This window comes from Opisthocomus hoazin, chromosome 1, assembly GCF_030867145.1.
Source record: "Opisthocomus hoazin isolate bOpiHoa1 chromosome 1, bOpiHoa1.hap1, whole genome shotgun sequence".
Taxonomy (NCBI): Eukaryota; Metazoa; Chordata; class Aves; order Opisthocomiformes; family Opisthocomidae; genus Opisthocomus; species Opisthocomus hoazin.
The window spans coordinates 106,442,701-106,456,876 of record NC_134414.1 but is presented as its reverse complement, the minus strand read 5'-3'; the positions used below and the strand labels follow the sequence as shown (position 1 = coordinate 106,456,876).

General features: G+C 43.7%; 1 protein-coding gene across 3 annotated transcripts in view; it reads right to left on the bottom strand.

The window, feature by feature from the left end:
• Window positions 1-13,747, bottom strand: part of HLCS (holocarboxylase synthetase) — a 128,061-nt gene extending 114,314 nt beyond the window's left edge. The window contains exons 1-4 of one of the 3 annotated variants that reach the window (XM_075432153.1): window positions 13,526-13,747; window positions 9,974-10,126; window positions 4,176-4,338; window positions 371-1,317 (exon numbers count right to left, since the gene is read on the bottom strand). In XM_075432153.1, coding sequence (XP_075288268.1) covers window positions 371-1,317; window positions 4,176-4,338; window positions 9,974-10,126; window positions 13,526-13,747 — 1,485 coding nt within the window. Of the gene's footprint in view, window positions 1-370; window positions 1,318-4,175; window positions 4,339-8,004; window positions 8,117-9,973; window positions 10,127-12,543; window positions 12,722-13,525 lie in introns of those variants that run through there. The other 2 variants (XM_075432166.1, XM_075432161.1) reach the window with 2 other exon arrangements.
• Between the last annotated feature and the right edge of the window lie 429 nt (window positions 13,748-14,176).

The following is a 14,176-nucleotide window of genomic DNA, read 5'->3' as shown; positions in this document are numbered from 1 at the left end:
TTGTGTCACGGCACAACTTCTAGCAGGCAGAAACGGACAGCTCTGCTCTTACAGACGCTTGCTTATTATGCAAATCTGCGCTCGCTGTTGTACCACCCACGGTGATCTTGCACGATCTACACGTGCACGACTACATGGTGAAAACAAGGAAGCAGAACAGCAGTAACATTTTCTACCATTCTTTAAGCTTCCTGAGGACCAAGTGGAAACCATTCTGCATTCAGAGTGCTTGTACATCCACTGAGACATCCATCTATACCTCCCCTTGACAAGCATCTCCAAGAGCATGCAATGGGAGCAAATTAACTTTTTTAGCATACTGCAACATCGTGTAGCAATGAGCAAGTTAATGCTTCTGCATACACAGTACCTGAGAAAGAATGGCTTCTCCACCACTGTCTCCATAAGTCAGACGAACAATAACTATATCTTTATCAGCATTATTTAATCGACTCAATGTCTTCACTTTGCTGGTATCTTCCTTCATCACTTCCTCAAAAATACAGCCACTGACCACAAGATTTAACTTCATTTCAGTGCTGTCCATTTTAGAGACCACTAATTCATGAACAGTCTTCTTCAGTTTGTTTTTTCTCTTTATTTGTATGCCATCAAATGTAAAAGACGAAGAAAACGCTAGAATCTTTCCACCTTTAGATAAAAACTTCATAAATTGTTTGTGGTTCTCCTCGGAAATAGGCTCCTCCGTGGCAATGATCAACAGCAGTGAATTATCAATCCATGGAACTTTCAGTACTTGTTCCTCATGCAACTGGTAGATGGTGTAGCTGTCTGTGTCAATGCATTCCTGAAGGACTGATTTTACCTGCTCAAATTCCGCTTTTGCAGTTTCAGAGCCAAGATAAATCAATACATTAGGGGGCTTCCCGGCAAGGTTTACTCTCTTTATGCCTCTTGCTAGACAGTCATCGTTTTTCTCTTCCAGTTTGCTATTGCAATCATCAGAAAGTTCTGGAATGTTTTCTGCAGAGGCAAATCTGACCGATTCAATAGTACTGTTTTCAAGTTGCAGGCATTCATGACAGCTGGAAAGATGCAAGTGATGATGTTCTCCAGCACCTGTTTCTTTGTCAGACAGACTGGATTCATCTTCATGCTCACTTTCTTTCTCTAGCTTGGATTTCTCCTCTTCACGTTGTCCTGCAGATTCAGCTACTGCTAATCCTGATTTAACAGTAGTCCCAAAAGTAGCAGCAGGAGTTACTTCATCCATTTGTGTACTGCTTCCACTTTGCCCTTTTACAGATGGCGCCACCTGCGCCAACTCCTTTAGAGCAGATTCCTGTAAATGGACAGCTGGGAGAGTTAAAGAATAAGAAAAAAGGGTTATAAAAATGATATTAAAAGAGCTATGATGAGTATCACTACCACAGCTGTATTTAGATTTCATTTCGGTACAAATCATCTATAACAGCAGGAATTTCACTTGTTTGACATACCAAATCCTAACCCTTGCAAAGACCATAATAAATTCGCACTCATAACACAAGTCATTTACTCTAATTACTCTTTGTTGCAGGAAAGTCTGACAGAGCACAACATTCGATATTGACAGGGCACATTTAAACAAACTAACATTTATTGTGAGTGCCAAAATACTTGCAGAAAAGTAAAACATGACTGCTACTGTACACAACGCAGATGTGTTCTTAACAGAACAACAGTCTATGGGTAGGAAGGTGAGGAAGTTCCCATAAATGCATCACCTTGTTCAGCTTGCTATGCCTGTCCCTCTGTCCCCAGCACAGCACAAAATGAGACAAGGGAAATACCTTTAGAAAAATACTAGTCTCTTAAGGAGGGCAGGGTGGAAAATTGCTTGTTGCTATTTTGAAATAAGCTAATAAAGTGATGACATTGGGTAAGATGGAGACATTGAACTATGTCTCTTGCATTGCCGAAGGCTGCAGATAAAAGTTTGGCACAAGTAACAGGGAGTTAAAAAAAAATTCTCAGCTGCTTTCGGTCTGCAGAACAGGAGACATATCCACCCACAGCAAGATTTGGGAGCTAAGAATCCAAGGGAAAACTAGTAAAACAGGAAGAATTGTTAAACCTTCTCCTTTCTACCCTCAAAAATGATGGAAATGCATAGATAAAAAAATTCTGGCAAATACAAGCAAGAAAAGCAGGGCAAAGATGATTATTGTCAGGGCAAAACTTGCAGAAAGAGAGACAACAAAGAGGAGAGAAAAAATACTCTTCACAGGGTATCTTTTTTCAGCTGCTGAGGCATTAAAATATTTCAAATCAAAGTCTGTAAAATTTTATTGAATCCCTCTCCACTCCCACAAGACCAAATAAACCTACTGGTTTTGTTTCTCATTTCTTAAAGAAATTCAGTGAGAAATTTGATTAACAAATAGTCAACTGGCACACAATACACCAGATCCAAGTTCAGCCACTGTTTTCGCTTGACAACAGTAGCATTCCCTTGAAACTATATCCCCTTTGCCTAGTCTGGAGCAGAAATTTGAAGCAAGATTTTTTTCACATGCCAGGAGAAATTCACTGCTTCCAGTCTATATGTTGTTCTGTCAACAGCCTCCTGTCCTGGAGCAGTTCTAGCATCGCACAGTACCTGAAGCAAAATGAGCCAGAAAACATTCTAAAAACTAAATGACTGGGGCACTCTCTCAGCTTCCATCCCCTCCTTGCACGAATATTTTTGCAGACAAGAGGCAGAGTTTCACATCAGATACATTTCTGAGCATATTCCTACCCTCTTGCACCCTTGATAGCTGTTCTTGATTTTGTCATTCCCCAACCTGCCAATGCACTATGATCTACACAAAAAAAAGTCCCAACCAAACACCCCCCCCTCAACCAAACACAAAGAAAAACATCAAACCAAAAACCCCAATGCCTCCCTCCCCTCAAACCAATAAACCCCAATGCCCCCCTCCCCTCCCTTTTTTGGGGGTGGGGGTGTGGCCGGGGTGCGGCAGGATTTTTTTGTAGTCCATATCTTTATTTTATTATTCTAGGTGACCCACAGTTTTATCAACACAGCTAAGAGGACACAAGTAGGCAGGAAGAAATGAGACCGCTGCCAAACAAAAAGAAAAAAAAAAAAAAGAAAAAAAGAGAAAAAAGTGTGGCCCTACCTCCTGAGAGCCTACTACTCTACAATACCCTACAGACTGCATATTCTGGCACTTCTAGAATGGTGCTGGAAAAGTTCAAATCTCATCCAGCAAAGGGAGGTGAAGCTTGGACTTCCCACAGCCCAGACACCCAATCTATTTAAGAGTGGTGTTACAAGTGCAACCACGACTACTTCCTTCTCCTCTGTGGAATCAGCCAGGAACTCCCTTCCTGTCTTAGCTGAAACAATGAAACTGATCAGAAGACAATGGCTCATAGTTTTGACATAATAATAAAAAAAAAAAAAAAAAAAAAAAAAAATCACACCCTAAAGAAATAAACCATATACCAAAAATTCAAAATTCAATGAGCAATGAGAGCACCCTCCTTCCCCCAGTTATCCCTCTCCCTGTTTAGAAAGCATCTGTGAGCTTTTCTCTCACTGACCTAACGGACTAAAATGCTCAACTCACAGCAATTGTTCTCAACCTATGTTTAGTTTTAAATACACTCTTATTTCAAATCTGAAAAGAAAAAAGAGAACTTCTGCCTAAAACCTTCTGTTGTTTTTTTGTCTGTTAGATTAACTAATCTATTTGGACAAGACTTCGAGAAACAATATTTTCTAACCTTTGTGACATTTCTACATTCATGCACTTGCAAAAGGTTAAACACCATCTTGGATACCCGGAGATCTCATAATACTAAGGCTAATTATTGGCAGTAGCTTATGAGGCATTACAGAAAAAGAAGGGGGTTATTCCAAAAATCTTTGGAACCATTTTTCTGTTTTTTTCTGTTGTTGCATTTGTAAGATGTTCTGCAAAGAGAGAAACTCACTCAAAAAGTGGTCTAACTTTTCAAGGATCTCTATATTCAACAGTGTTCTCTATAAAATACCGTAGTGCTACAGAGTGATGAACTGCCTAGAGTGACAACAAGAAGAAAACACTGTGCCAAAATAAAAGTGTATTTTTCATGTAGGTATAAATACTATATGCACAGTCCGAAAATAACCATGAAACAAATACATTCTACCATTCAAAACAACTCATGAAGATACTTACAAACAATCTTGTGTGGCACCATTCCATTATCCATTTGAAGCCTGTCCTCCATGAATGCTATTCCAAGGTTACTGAAATTATCTACACTTGCTTCAGCAATTAACTTATAAGGCTCACCAGGTTTATAGGCCAGTGGTGAACAATAGTCTGACCACTTCACAATCTACAATAAAGCATATGCATGTTTTTAAGTTTGAAAAGGTTACAGAAAAATACTGAAACACCAACAAAATTATAAGTCTGCAAAATGAACTGAAATAAAAACTGCCCTTCCTTCCTGAAGGAGTCCGCTATTAAAAAGCAGCACAACAGTAGGCAGAGCCAATAGAGGGACATTCTCAAACCAAAATGGCACAACTGGCAAACCCAAAGACTGGCATTAATATTGAAGAAAGTACTTTAAAAAAAACCAGTGTAGCTACTAAGATTACGGAATACTAAACTGGCAGAACCACTTCTAATACTTTTTCTGTGATACCTGATGTGTTTAAAACAACTACTACATTTAATATTATCGTAAGACAACACATCTCAACTAGAGCAGGCTTTCAGCTGACAGTTCCTTTCACACAAAAATGCACCCTTCACGACTACAAAGGTATGTATGACACTAAACATAACCAAAAGAACCTACTGAGGAAGGGGCATGTAGCAAGCAATACCTGCTACAAGATTCAGTCCCGAGAGTAGTAAACAAAGCAACATCCACACCAAGCGTTGAAAGCAAATTGGGAGTACAAATACATCTTTCCCAAAGATCAAGTCTATAAAAGCTTCAAGTAACACACACAATGGCAGGAGAGCATTATCACATTCTGTAAGTAAAATGCCATCTGTCTTTGTTTCCGAGACATGGCTTTCAGCACAAATTCTAACAGGAATGCTGATAAAAAGAGCAAAAGTAAACTGCTAGGGTTTACTAAAAGTACACACTGACTATCATTAACTAAACACGGAAGATTCAAGCTGCTTATCTACACCAAAAATTCCATTGTCCAGAAAAGAACCATTATGAAAGTGGCACACTTGGGTTTGTTTTCTTCAAGAAGGTTTGTTAAACCCAAACTACACAGCTGTACCATCTTGGAGACCAAGTTTCAAGTTTAACTATAAAAGCCACAAGTGGAGGAAAAGTGAAAAGGGTTTCCGTTTCCTTCTAAAAGGCAGGCAAGTTAATGAAGACTACAAATCTGTCTACTGACTCATAACTGAAAAGGACCACTTTTAGACTTCATGTATATAAACCAACAGTAACTAACAATACCATATTCAGACAATTGACAAACACAGTGATTTAAGAGCCAATTCTGAAAGTAAAAGCCAAATAAGGCACCCAATTTCAATACAAACTGTGTGAATGATACCACAGCCTTTGCCCTTTACAGGCTATACGAACCAACTGTTCTCCTGCGAAGGCAATGAAGCACCACCAGTTTTCATGACCTAAAAAAATTTAGCCCTGGCCATCTACTATGTTCCAACTACTGGGAGACAAAACTCATTTCCAACATAGCAACTCTAGTACTTTGACGCTGTCATCACCAAACCACTTTCATGAAGTTCACCCTTTTATCACTACACACCAGATGTAAAACACTAATTAAGCACAGTAAGAAAAAAAAAATTCTTTTGAGTGCACAAAATGAGGGTGAGCTCTTGGATATTTTACTTTGTAAGTTTGTAACTTTATTAGACTATCAGTTAAATTTACCTTTTTATCTACTGCAGTTAAGTGGTTTACATAACAACAGAAAGAATCTATTTCCAACTTCTGACTCTACAGTATTTGCCGAAGGAACAAGAAGAAAGAAACTCAGATTTCTTACAACCTTAATGGTCGCATCTCTTTTCTAAGTCATTCTCAAAGACATTCTCCAACTGGTGCACCCCAAATGAGACCATCCACATTCATACTGGTGGCCTTTGGATACCTAAAAAGAAAACTGGCTGAGCATCTTCTGATACATCACATATACTAACCCTTGGTGAACAAACTCAGTTTCAAAAAGAGAAAAAGACAGCAGTGTGTGGGCAGCACGTTGTTTACCACAAGATCAGCTGCATGTTTTTACTTACGGGTTAAACCCCAACTCTGTAACACAAAAGCAAGTAATAGCTTCAAACCAGCCACACCAGGACACACAGCTGGTGACAGCCAGCCCTCAAACTCATGACAGAGTATCACTCAGGTCCTGAACTCCTGGACATAAAAGCCGCTCACTGGTAAAACCAACAATAATGAGTTTCTACTCCAGGACCTGAAAGACCATCTCCATGACTCTGTACCACAAAGAAATACCAGCTCCCAAGTTACAGGATATATTTCTGAGCACACTGGTGCTGACCAGCTCTGAAGCAGAACAAAATCTCCTTCTGGGAGACAGCTATACCAGACCCCAACAGATCTGAATCACTTTACTTGGAGCATCAGTCAGACTTCACCCCACTGTCACTGGGGAAATCTGTAACCATGTCAGTCAGAATTGCCCCAGCCAACTGCCTTGAGCCATGTCCTGGACAACGGAATCACTTTCCAGATAGAAGGTATTCCCAGCTGTGTTTAGTCTATTGGTAACACATCCACAGCTGGAATGGAAGTGTCCAGTTGCAGCCATAAGATGTAAAACTCTAAGGGCCTGCTGCTAACCATCGGCAATTCACAATCACCAGTGACAAACACGGCAGATACATTTATGACACAGGATACCAGCTTCCTCCTCTATTTTACTCAGCATATGACTTTGGGCTACTCCCTGTGGTGGAGGGTAAGAGACTCACACCGTACTTAGACATCCTTTCTTACCCAGAGAACAGGCACAAGCAGGTAATGCCTACACGTCACCTGGAAACAGTGATGAGGATATATTGATGCTCTTGAGCTTTTTTTTCATGGCATCAAGAAAAACATTAGACATGCCAACACAAGTAAAAAGTAGTTATTGCTGTCTAGTGCAAATGAAGTGAACACACAAAAGAACCTCACAAAGTAAGGCTGTTGCCAAGACACATGACCAGTAATCCTGCTCACACAACAATCCATTTGCTTCACAACAGAACAAAAAATCCTCAGAGAATATTTTCAAACAGGCCATTTTCCTGCTATGACTAGAAATCTTCCATCAAAAGTCTGTCAGAATACAGAATGAAAGAATAGCTCTTAGTAAGAGATGAGAAATTATTTATAGTCCTGCTTTCTGGGTCCACCTCAGTTTCAACAGAAACCAGCCGCAGATCACCGACAGCCCTACAAAGAATGGCTTTTCTGTCTAGAAATTCTCATAGGTCACAGGAGCAATCTGTTCTTACAGCCCCTACCTGTGTCGACAACTGGCTGCCAAAGGTAGCAGAATTAAAAGCACTTTGCTAGAAGTGACATGTACACAGAAGAAAAAGAAACAAAATAAAACAGCGGTCCTCTTCCTCTTTAGCTTCAGTCTTTTGTCTGGACTATCACTTCTGAGCTTGATAAATCAAATTAATTATTAATGTCTACATAACAATGCAAACATTTTCCATTTTAAAGAAAATGCAAACAAAAACCAACAAGGTTAAAAATCTTCATATACAATAAATAAACCACAAAAGATCAACAAACTACAGCTTCAACCCAGATGTTTCTGTGGACCCCTCTGCTACAAAAAAAAAAAGTAAAGTACAAAAAAAAAATTTCCCCAGCCTTCTGTCCGAGTTGGCACAGCACTCTCTCAGTGCACTCTGAGACCACAGGGAGACCACAGCAGGCATCCTATCTAGCGTATCTCCTAGAAGTAGGGCCCACCTGGATGGATTCCACTGTCTAACATCAAAGGCAATAAAAACATTTACCAACCAGCTAATGTGGCTACTTCCTGTGTCCTCCAAGGAGAAATCAGGCCAGTGGAAGTAGGGTCTAAAGACTTCACCAGAAAAGGTCTGAGAGTTCTCAACAATCTTTCAGTGCCTCCAGTCCTCGCACTCTACGCTTCACGGAGATAATGATTTTGCCTGCTGCAGCACTCCACCTGGGCATCGTTCCCCTGGAGGGCAAAGACTAACATGCTCCAAAAGCATGCTCTGTTCTAGAATTGAGGGGCCTCCATGGAGGATGAAGCTACTAAAAATTTGATTGCAGGAACAAATCTGGAATTGTGCCCATTCCCAATCTGTCCTTCTGTTCCTGCACTCGGGTTAGATAAATCTGTTTACCAACCACTCTGCTCTCAGCGTTAACTCCAGCAGAGGACTCCTGGATCATCTCCCAGAACAAGTGGCCTAGAAAATTTATGTTCCTCATCCAGGGAAACGGGTGGGCCGCAAGCACCTGTGTATGCGACAGGTTTCCTTTAACTCCAAGAAGGAGCTTGAAACCTGATGCCCAAAAGCAAGGATGACAGATGGCCCATCAGGGTGCTAAGCAGGGGCCCCTCAGGAAGAAGCTCGATGCCCCTGGGTGGTGACTCCAGCCTGTGGCTTAGCCTGTTTAATAGGAGGGCTCTGTAGATTTTATGGTACCCCAGCAATCAGGCCAGAGGTTTTACTACTGCCTACCCAGAGATCTCATGTCCTTATATTTCTCCTCTTTCCAAGGGGCAATGAGGTCCATTCTGTCCTCTTCACTAAGGAGAGCATAGAGCACACACAACAACTGACTGCATGAGGAAGGAATGAGGACAACCTTTACTGCTTGGAAGATTTTTTCCTCCCTGCAAGGCAAGTTTATCTTCTGGTTTGGCTGACAACCTTTCTCCCCCTTCAGACATGCAACCAAACTGAGACGTCTAGGCAGCAAACATTCCTCATGCAAGGAAAAAGTCACAAAACCAACAAAATTTAAGGGAGAGAGAGACATTATCTCCAGCTCACAGTAAGTTTTTATAGGGTCTGGACACTGTTTTTACACATAATCTGTTTGGAGTTATTATATATTCTGTCATTCAAGTTCAGAACATCATCTTTTAAATCCACATCTTTGCAACCTTCAGTGCAGTAGCGGAGAAGGCACTTTTTAGATTTCTAAGTATGTAGGACATGAACATTTTGTAAGTGTGCTTCCCATAAAGATTTCAGTACCAGTTTAATTTACGTCTTTGGATGTCTCAAAAGCATTTTGGAAGTAGCATGAACTAAAAGGCAAACACAATTTATAAAATTCCAACCAAGAAGTATTGCCATTCCCTCACTGCATTTTACAGAAAAACAAAGAGATTAAAAGCTTGATTTTGGCCCTACTTCTGCAGACTGGCAAAATAATCCAAATGTATAATACCTTAACTTGTACTTATAAATCACAGTGAAAGGAAGCTTCCAAGAGGGACTTCAATTACAACTTTTCACAACCACTTGGCTGGCGGTTTAAAGAGCTTTTCAGAAATCTCAACATACGCTTGCTTTGTATATTCTTACGGAGGTATTTGTTTCAACTAGTGTCAGAGACAGGATACTGAGCTAAATGGACTTCTGATCTGCCTCAGTATGACACCTTTCAAGCATTTTTTTTCCTGTTCAGTGTATCTAACCATATGTGCCTTATCCAAAGTCATGATGCAGTTCTGCAGTTCCCATCCATCCACAGGCAGAGAAGTGTGCCTCTAAAAAAATCTCAATAAAATGTCTATGGGTCTATCTGAAGCATAAAACAGAACTAGAGTACTAACAGTGATTTATTTTAATGAAAAGATTATCTTTTTATTCCAAATAACATTATAAAAAAACAAAATCTATATGCCATCACTTTTTCTCCTTTAACTGTTTTAGGTTTATACCTACCACATGACTCATCTGTACTACTTTCTATGCAAGAAACAAAGAGAACCACTTACCTCTTTTGAAGAGCCAGGTACTTTCTGCAAACTATCTGACTGAGCTGAAATGCTTTCTGTCACAAAAGCTATATGTTCTGCTTTAAGTAACTTGTCAGGATAAATAAAAGGAGAAATGAGAAGCAGACTCCATCTGTTTAAGTCATCAAGGAACTGAAAGAGACAGGAAAGAAAAGTAAGTCTGTATAGCAAGCATCTGATTTAATAATTAATTTTCAAATTATGGCCAGCCTAAATTAAAATCTGACCCTTCAGCCTTACTTCAAGGGTCTCTACCATTTCACACTCCCCATGAGGGGAAAAAAAAAAGGGGGTAAAGGTCTGAACCATTAAGCAGGAACACATCAAAAGTAAAACTGAAAGTGACACCCTCAGCTTTCAAGCAAGTGCAGACTCCAGCTTTCAGCTTTACAGGAGGAATGCGCAAGTGAGTGGGCCACAAGACCACTACGCCATTGGCACTGTGACTTGTGGGCCATTTGCCACTGGCAACACGCCTCATTCAATCTGATCCCCCTCTCCCATTCACACTGCAGTTCACTCTTCCTTCCTTCCTTCCTTCCTTCCCTCCCTCCCTCTGCTGCCCTGACTACACAAATCCATGGCCCTGCTGTCTCAGTTCTGGTGGCTGAAGGGGCACTGTCTGTTACTTGGCAGGGACTGAGAAAGAAGCCACAACACACAACCTGCCTGGTCAGACACTACAGCCCCCCTAACTGAACAGCAGTCCAGGCAGCATTCATTCCGGCTGGGTAACAATGCTCCAGGAAACTTAAAGTCCCCCTGCTAAGTCATACACACTGGCTCTACAGCCATCTGCCAAAAGACGAAGCAGCCTGTGAGCCACAAGTGACCCAAGAACTATGTACTTACACAGGTCTAATTTTAGACCTAATTTACAAAGTTTCAGGACTTCCTTTGTAAAGCCAATTATGTAGAGACAGTTATATTTTGCGGGCATGTACAGCCTCAGGACAAATTCTTTAAAAAGAGATTTGAAAAATCTTAAAAAAATATTTTAAATAAAAGGAGAGGGCATTTTTTAAAATACATTAAATCCTCATGTATGTGCACCAAAATTATTCATTCAGTATGTAAGTTTAAGTTTAGAGTTAAAGAAATGACTCATTCAAAACAAATTTGTCCATGAGGTAGTCTATCCACTTAGCAAACCATTGTACAAGCATTTCCTTTATTAAATTATAAAAATGGTTCCCTGTCTTGTCCTCACAAATGAGCAAGTAAAGCTCAATAGCTGGAATCAGTAGACCAAAGCACAGTTTTAAGAACCTCAAAGTTTCTCAATACATAATCTGATCCCACTTCATATTACACCAACTTTTACGTAGATATTGCATTGAACTTAAATTTTCTGCCGTATTTTAAAAGCGCTAAACACTAGAAATCAGTATTTTTTCTACTACACTAGAAACACACGATTTGTACACCTTCAGTAACTTCATCTAGAAACACAGGAGAATTTCCGTATAGCACGCCAAACGTGTACCTCACTCCACACCTAAAATGAAACCACACAGTATTAAGTCTAAGGGGATAGATTATCAATCCAAGCAGCTTTACTGAGCACAGAAGCTGCAAGAGTAAACGCGGCTACACTCCACAGTAAGGTGAGCTGAACTCATGAAGCTTTGTATTATCGTCAGCATCCAATCTGATTAAAGATCAAACAAAAAAAACTTTACAGGTTACAATTTATGACTTGCTGCTATCTTATCTCAAGGAAGTTACTGACCACGGAGAGGCAGTTATACGTAGTTGGAAAGCACAGTAGCTCAGCTAGCTCCCTAGAAGCCAAAAAAGCATGCTAGTTAACCTTTTTCTCTCCACTGTGATCACAGACAATGTAGAGAGCTCCACAGTAGTGCTGCCTCTATCTTTAACACAGCCAGGCCCGTTGCCCTCATACGCCACGATACCAAGGTGCAGCGTGGCAGGCATCTTCCACAGGGATTCTCACAGTCAAATGCAACCAGTAACTTTCAACACGTATTTTTAAGAGACAAATACATTTCCTCCAACAGCACTGACTTTACACCAAACTTCAAGCCAAACTACAGTTCCCTAGAGGGCTTCCCAGCTCCCAATAAACACAAATAAACCAAGAGGCTTGTAAGGTCAGTCTCCATGAATAACACTGCAGACAGAAAAATGTGCTTACTGTGTGAGGACCAAGGAGAAGCTATTTCAGAAATGAGCAGAAGTGGAGCAAAGAACAGCACAAATTAGTTGAAATACGATTTACAAAACAATAATCCAGGGCAGCTGAGGCAGAACTCCTCTAAACACATGGACAATTACAGACAAGGGCCACAAAAATGACCAGAGGGATGCAGCATGTCTCCTACGAGGAAAGGCTGAGAGAGCTGGGGTCATTCAGCCTGGAGAAGGCTCCAGGGAGACCTTATTGAGGCCTTCCAGTACTTAAAAGGGGCCTGTAAGAAAGCTGGAGAGTAACTTTTTACAAGGGCACGTAGTGACAGGACAAGGGGGAATGGCTTTAAACTGAAAGACGTCAGATTTAGATTCGATATTAGGATGAAATTCTTTACCGTGAGGGTGGTGAGGCACTGGAACAGGTTGCCCAGAGAAGCTGTGGCTGCCACCTCCCTGGCAGTGTTCAAGGCCAGGTTGGACGGGGCTCTCAGCAACCTGGTCTGGTGGAAGATGTCCCTGCTCACGGCAGGGGGGTTGGAGCTGGATGATCTGTAAGGTCCCTTCCAACCCAGAGCAGTCTCCGATGTGCGATAGGAAGTGAAACTTGTTGAGGCTCAGTATTTTTCCACTGCCACGGGCTACCACAGCCTCACCCCACCCTGCTCTCTCACTACCCATTTGCAAAAAAAAGTGATTTTCACAGACTTGTTTTTTTCACGTCAGTTTCCTCCCTTGAAACAACGTTGTACATCGGGAGAAGCACGCTGCCCTCCGCCACCGGAACCTCACTTCACTATGACAGACTCAGCCGCATTTTAAACCCCTGACACGAACCCCGAAAGCAACAAACGCGGCGCCTATTTTTAGACTGAAGCCTTACCCGCGCGAAAATCTCGTCGCCAACAGGGACACGCTACCCAGCTCTCCCAGCCGAGCGCTGCCGCCGCCTCAGCCGCGCTCCGCCGGCGGCACCCGGCAGGCGCAGGGCAGCCCCGGCCCGCCCGCCCCGCCGACGCGCTGCAGCAGCGAGGGGAGGCGGCGGCAGCTGCGCCGGGGCCGTCACCCGGCTCCCAGCTAAGCCTCGCCCCGGACAAGCCGGGCTGCGGCAGGCCCGGGAAGCGCCACCAGCCGCTCTCCCAGCCGCAGCCCGCCGCTCAGCTCGCTGTTAGGCGCCGAAGGTGGCAACGCGACCCCAAGCCCCGCAGACCACGGCTCCCCTTCCCCTCAGCGCGCCGCCGCGCCGGTCCCGCTCCCCTCCCGGCCGCCGCGGCCCGGGCGCCTCGCCGTTACCACAGCAACACGGGAGGCCGCTCCCGGCACGGCCGCTTCCCCGCCCGAGCGCCTCCCCGGCCCCAGCTCCGCGGCTCGGGGCGGTACCTGCGCCTCGTCCGTGAAAAAGACTTTGTTCCCTATCCTGAGGCGGACCCGCTCCTCGGGCGGCACCGGCCGGCGGGCCGGGGGCGCCGGGGCCCCGGCGCGGCAGCAGAAGGTGAAGGAGCAGCGGGCGCGGTGGAGGCGGCGCACGGTGCGGCGGATCAGCGCGGCCGGGCAGGGCCCCCAGCGCGCCCATAGGTAGAGGTAGCACAGCGTGATCAGCATGGCGCGCGCCGCGCCACGCCCCCCGCCCCGCCCGCGCCGAAAGAGAAAGAGGCGAGTCGGTTGGGCGAGCCGGCCGGCCGCTCTGATTGGCTGGCGGGCTACGCGCGCTGGGCGCCCCGCCCCCTGTGAAGGCCGGCGGGGTCCGTTGAGGCGCTGGGCGGGCGGCTCGCGCGGCGGCTGGTGAGGCGAAGGAGCTGCGGAGAATACAGATTTTTGCCTTGAAACAAAGTATAAAATAATTAAAAAAATGGTAATTAAAAAGGGCCAATGGGGGGAGTTGTCCCCAGGGGCGGCGAGGAGGAGCGGCCCGGCTCCTCAGGGGATCCCGCGGCCTCTGCTGGGACGGTGGTGTGGGGTGGGAGCAGCGCAGGGCACTGAACCCGCGTTTCTGCCGTAAAGATGGGCTCGCCGTCCCGAACAAGCTGCGTT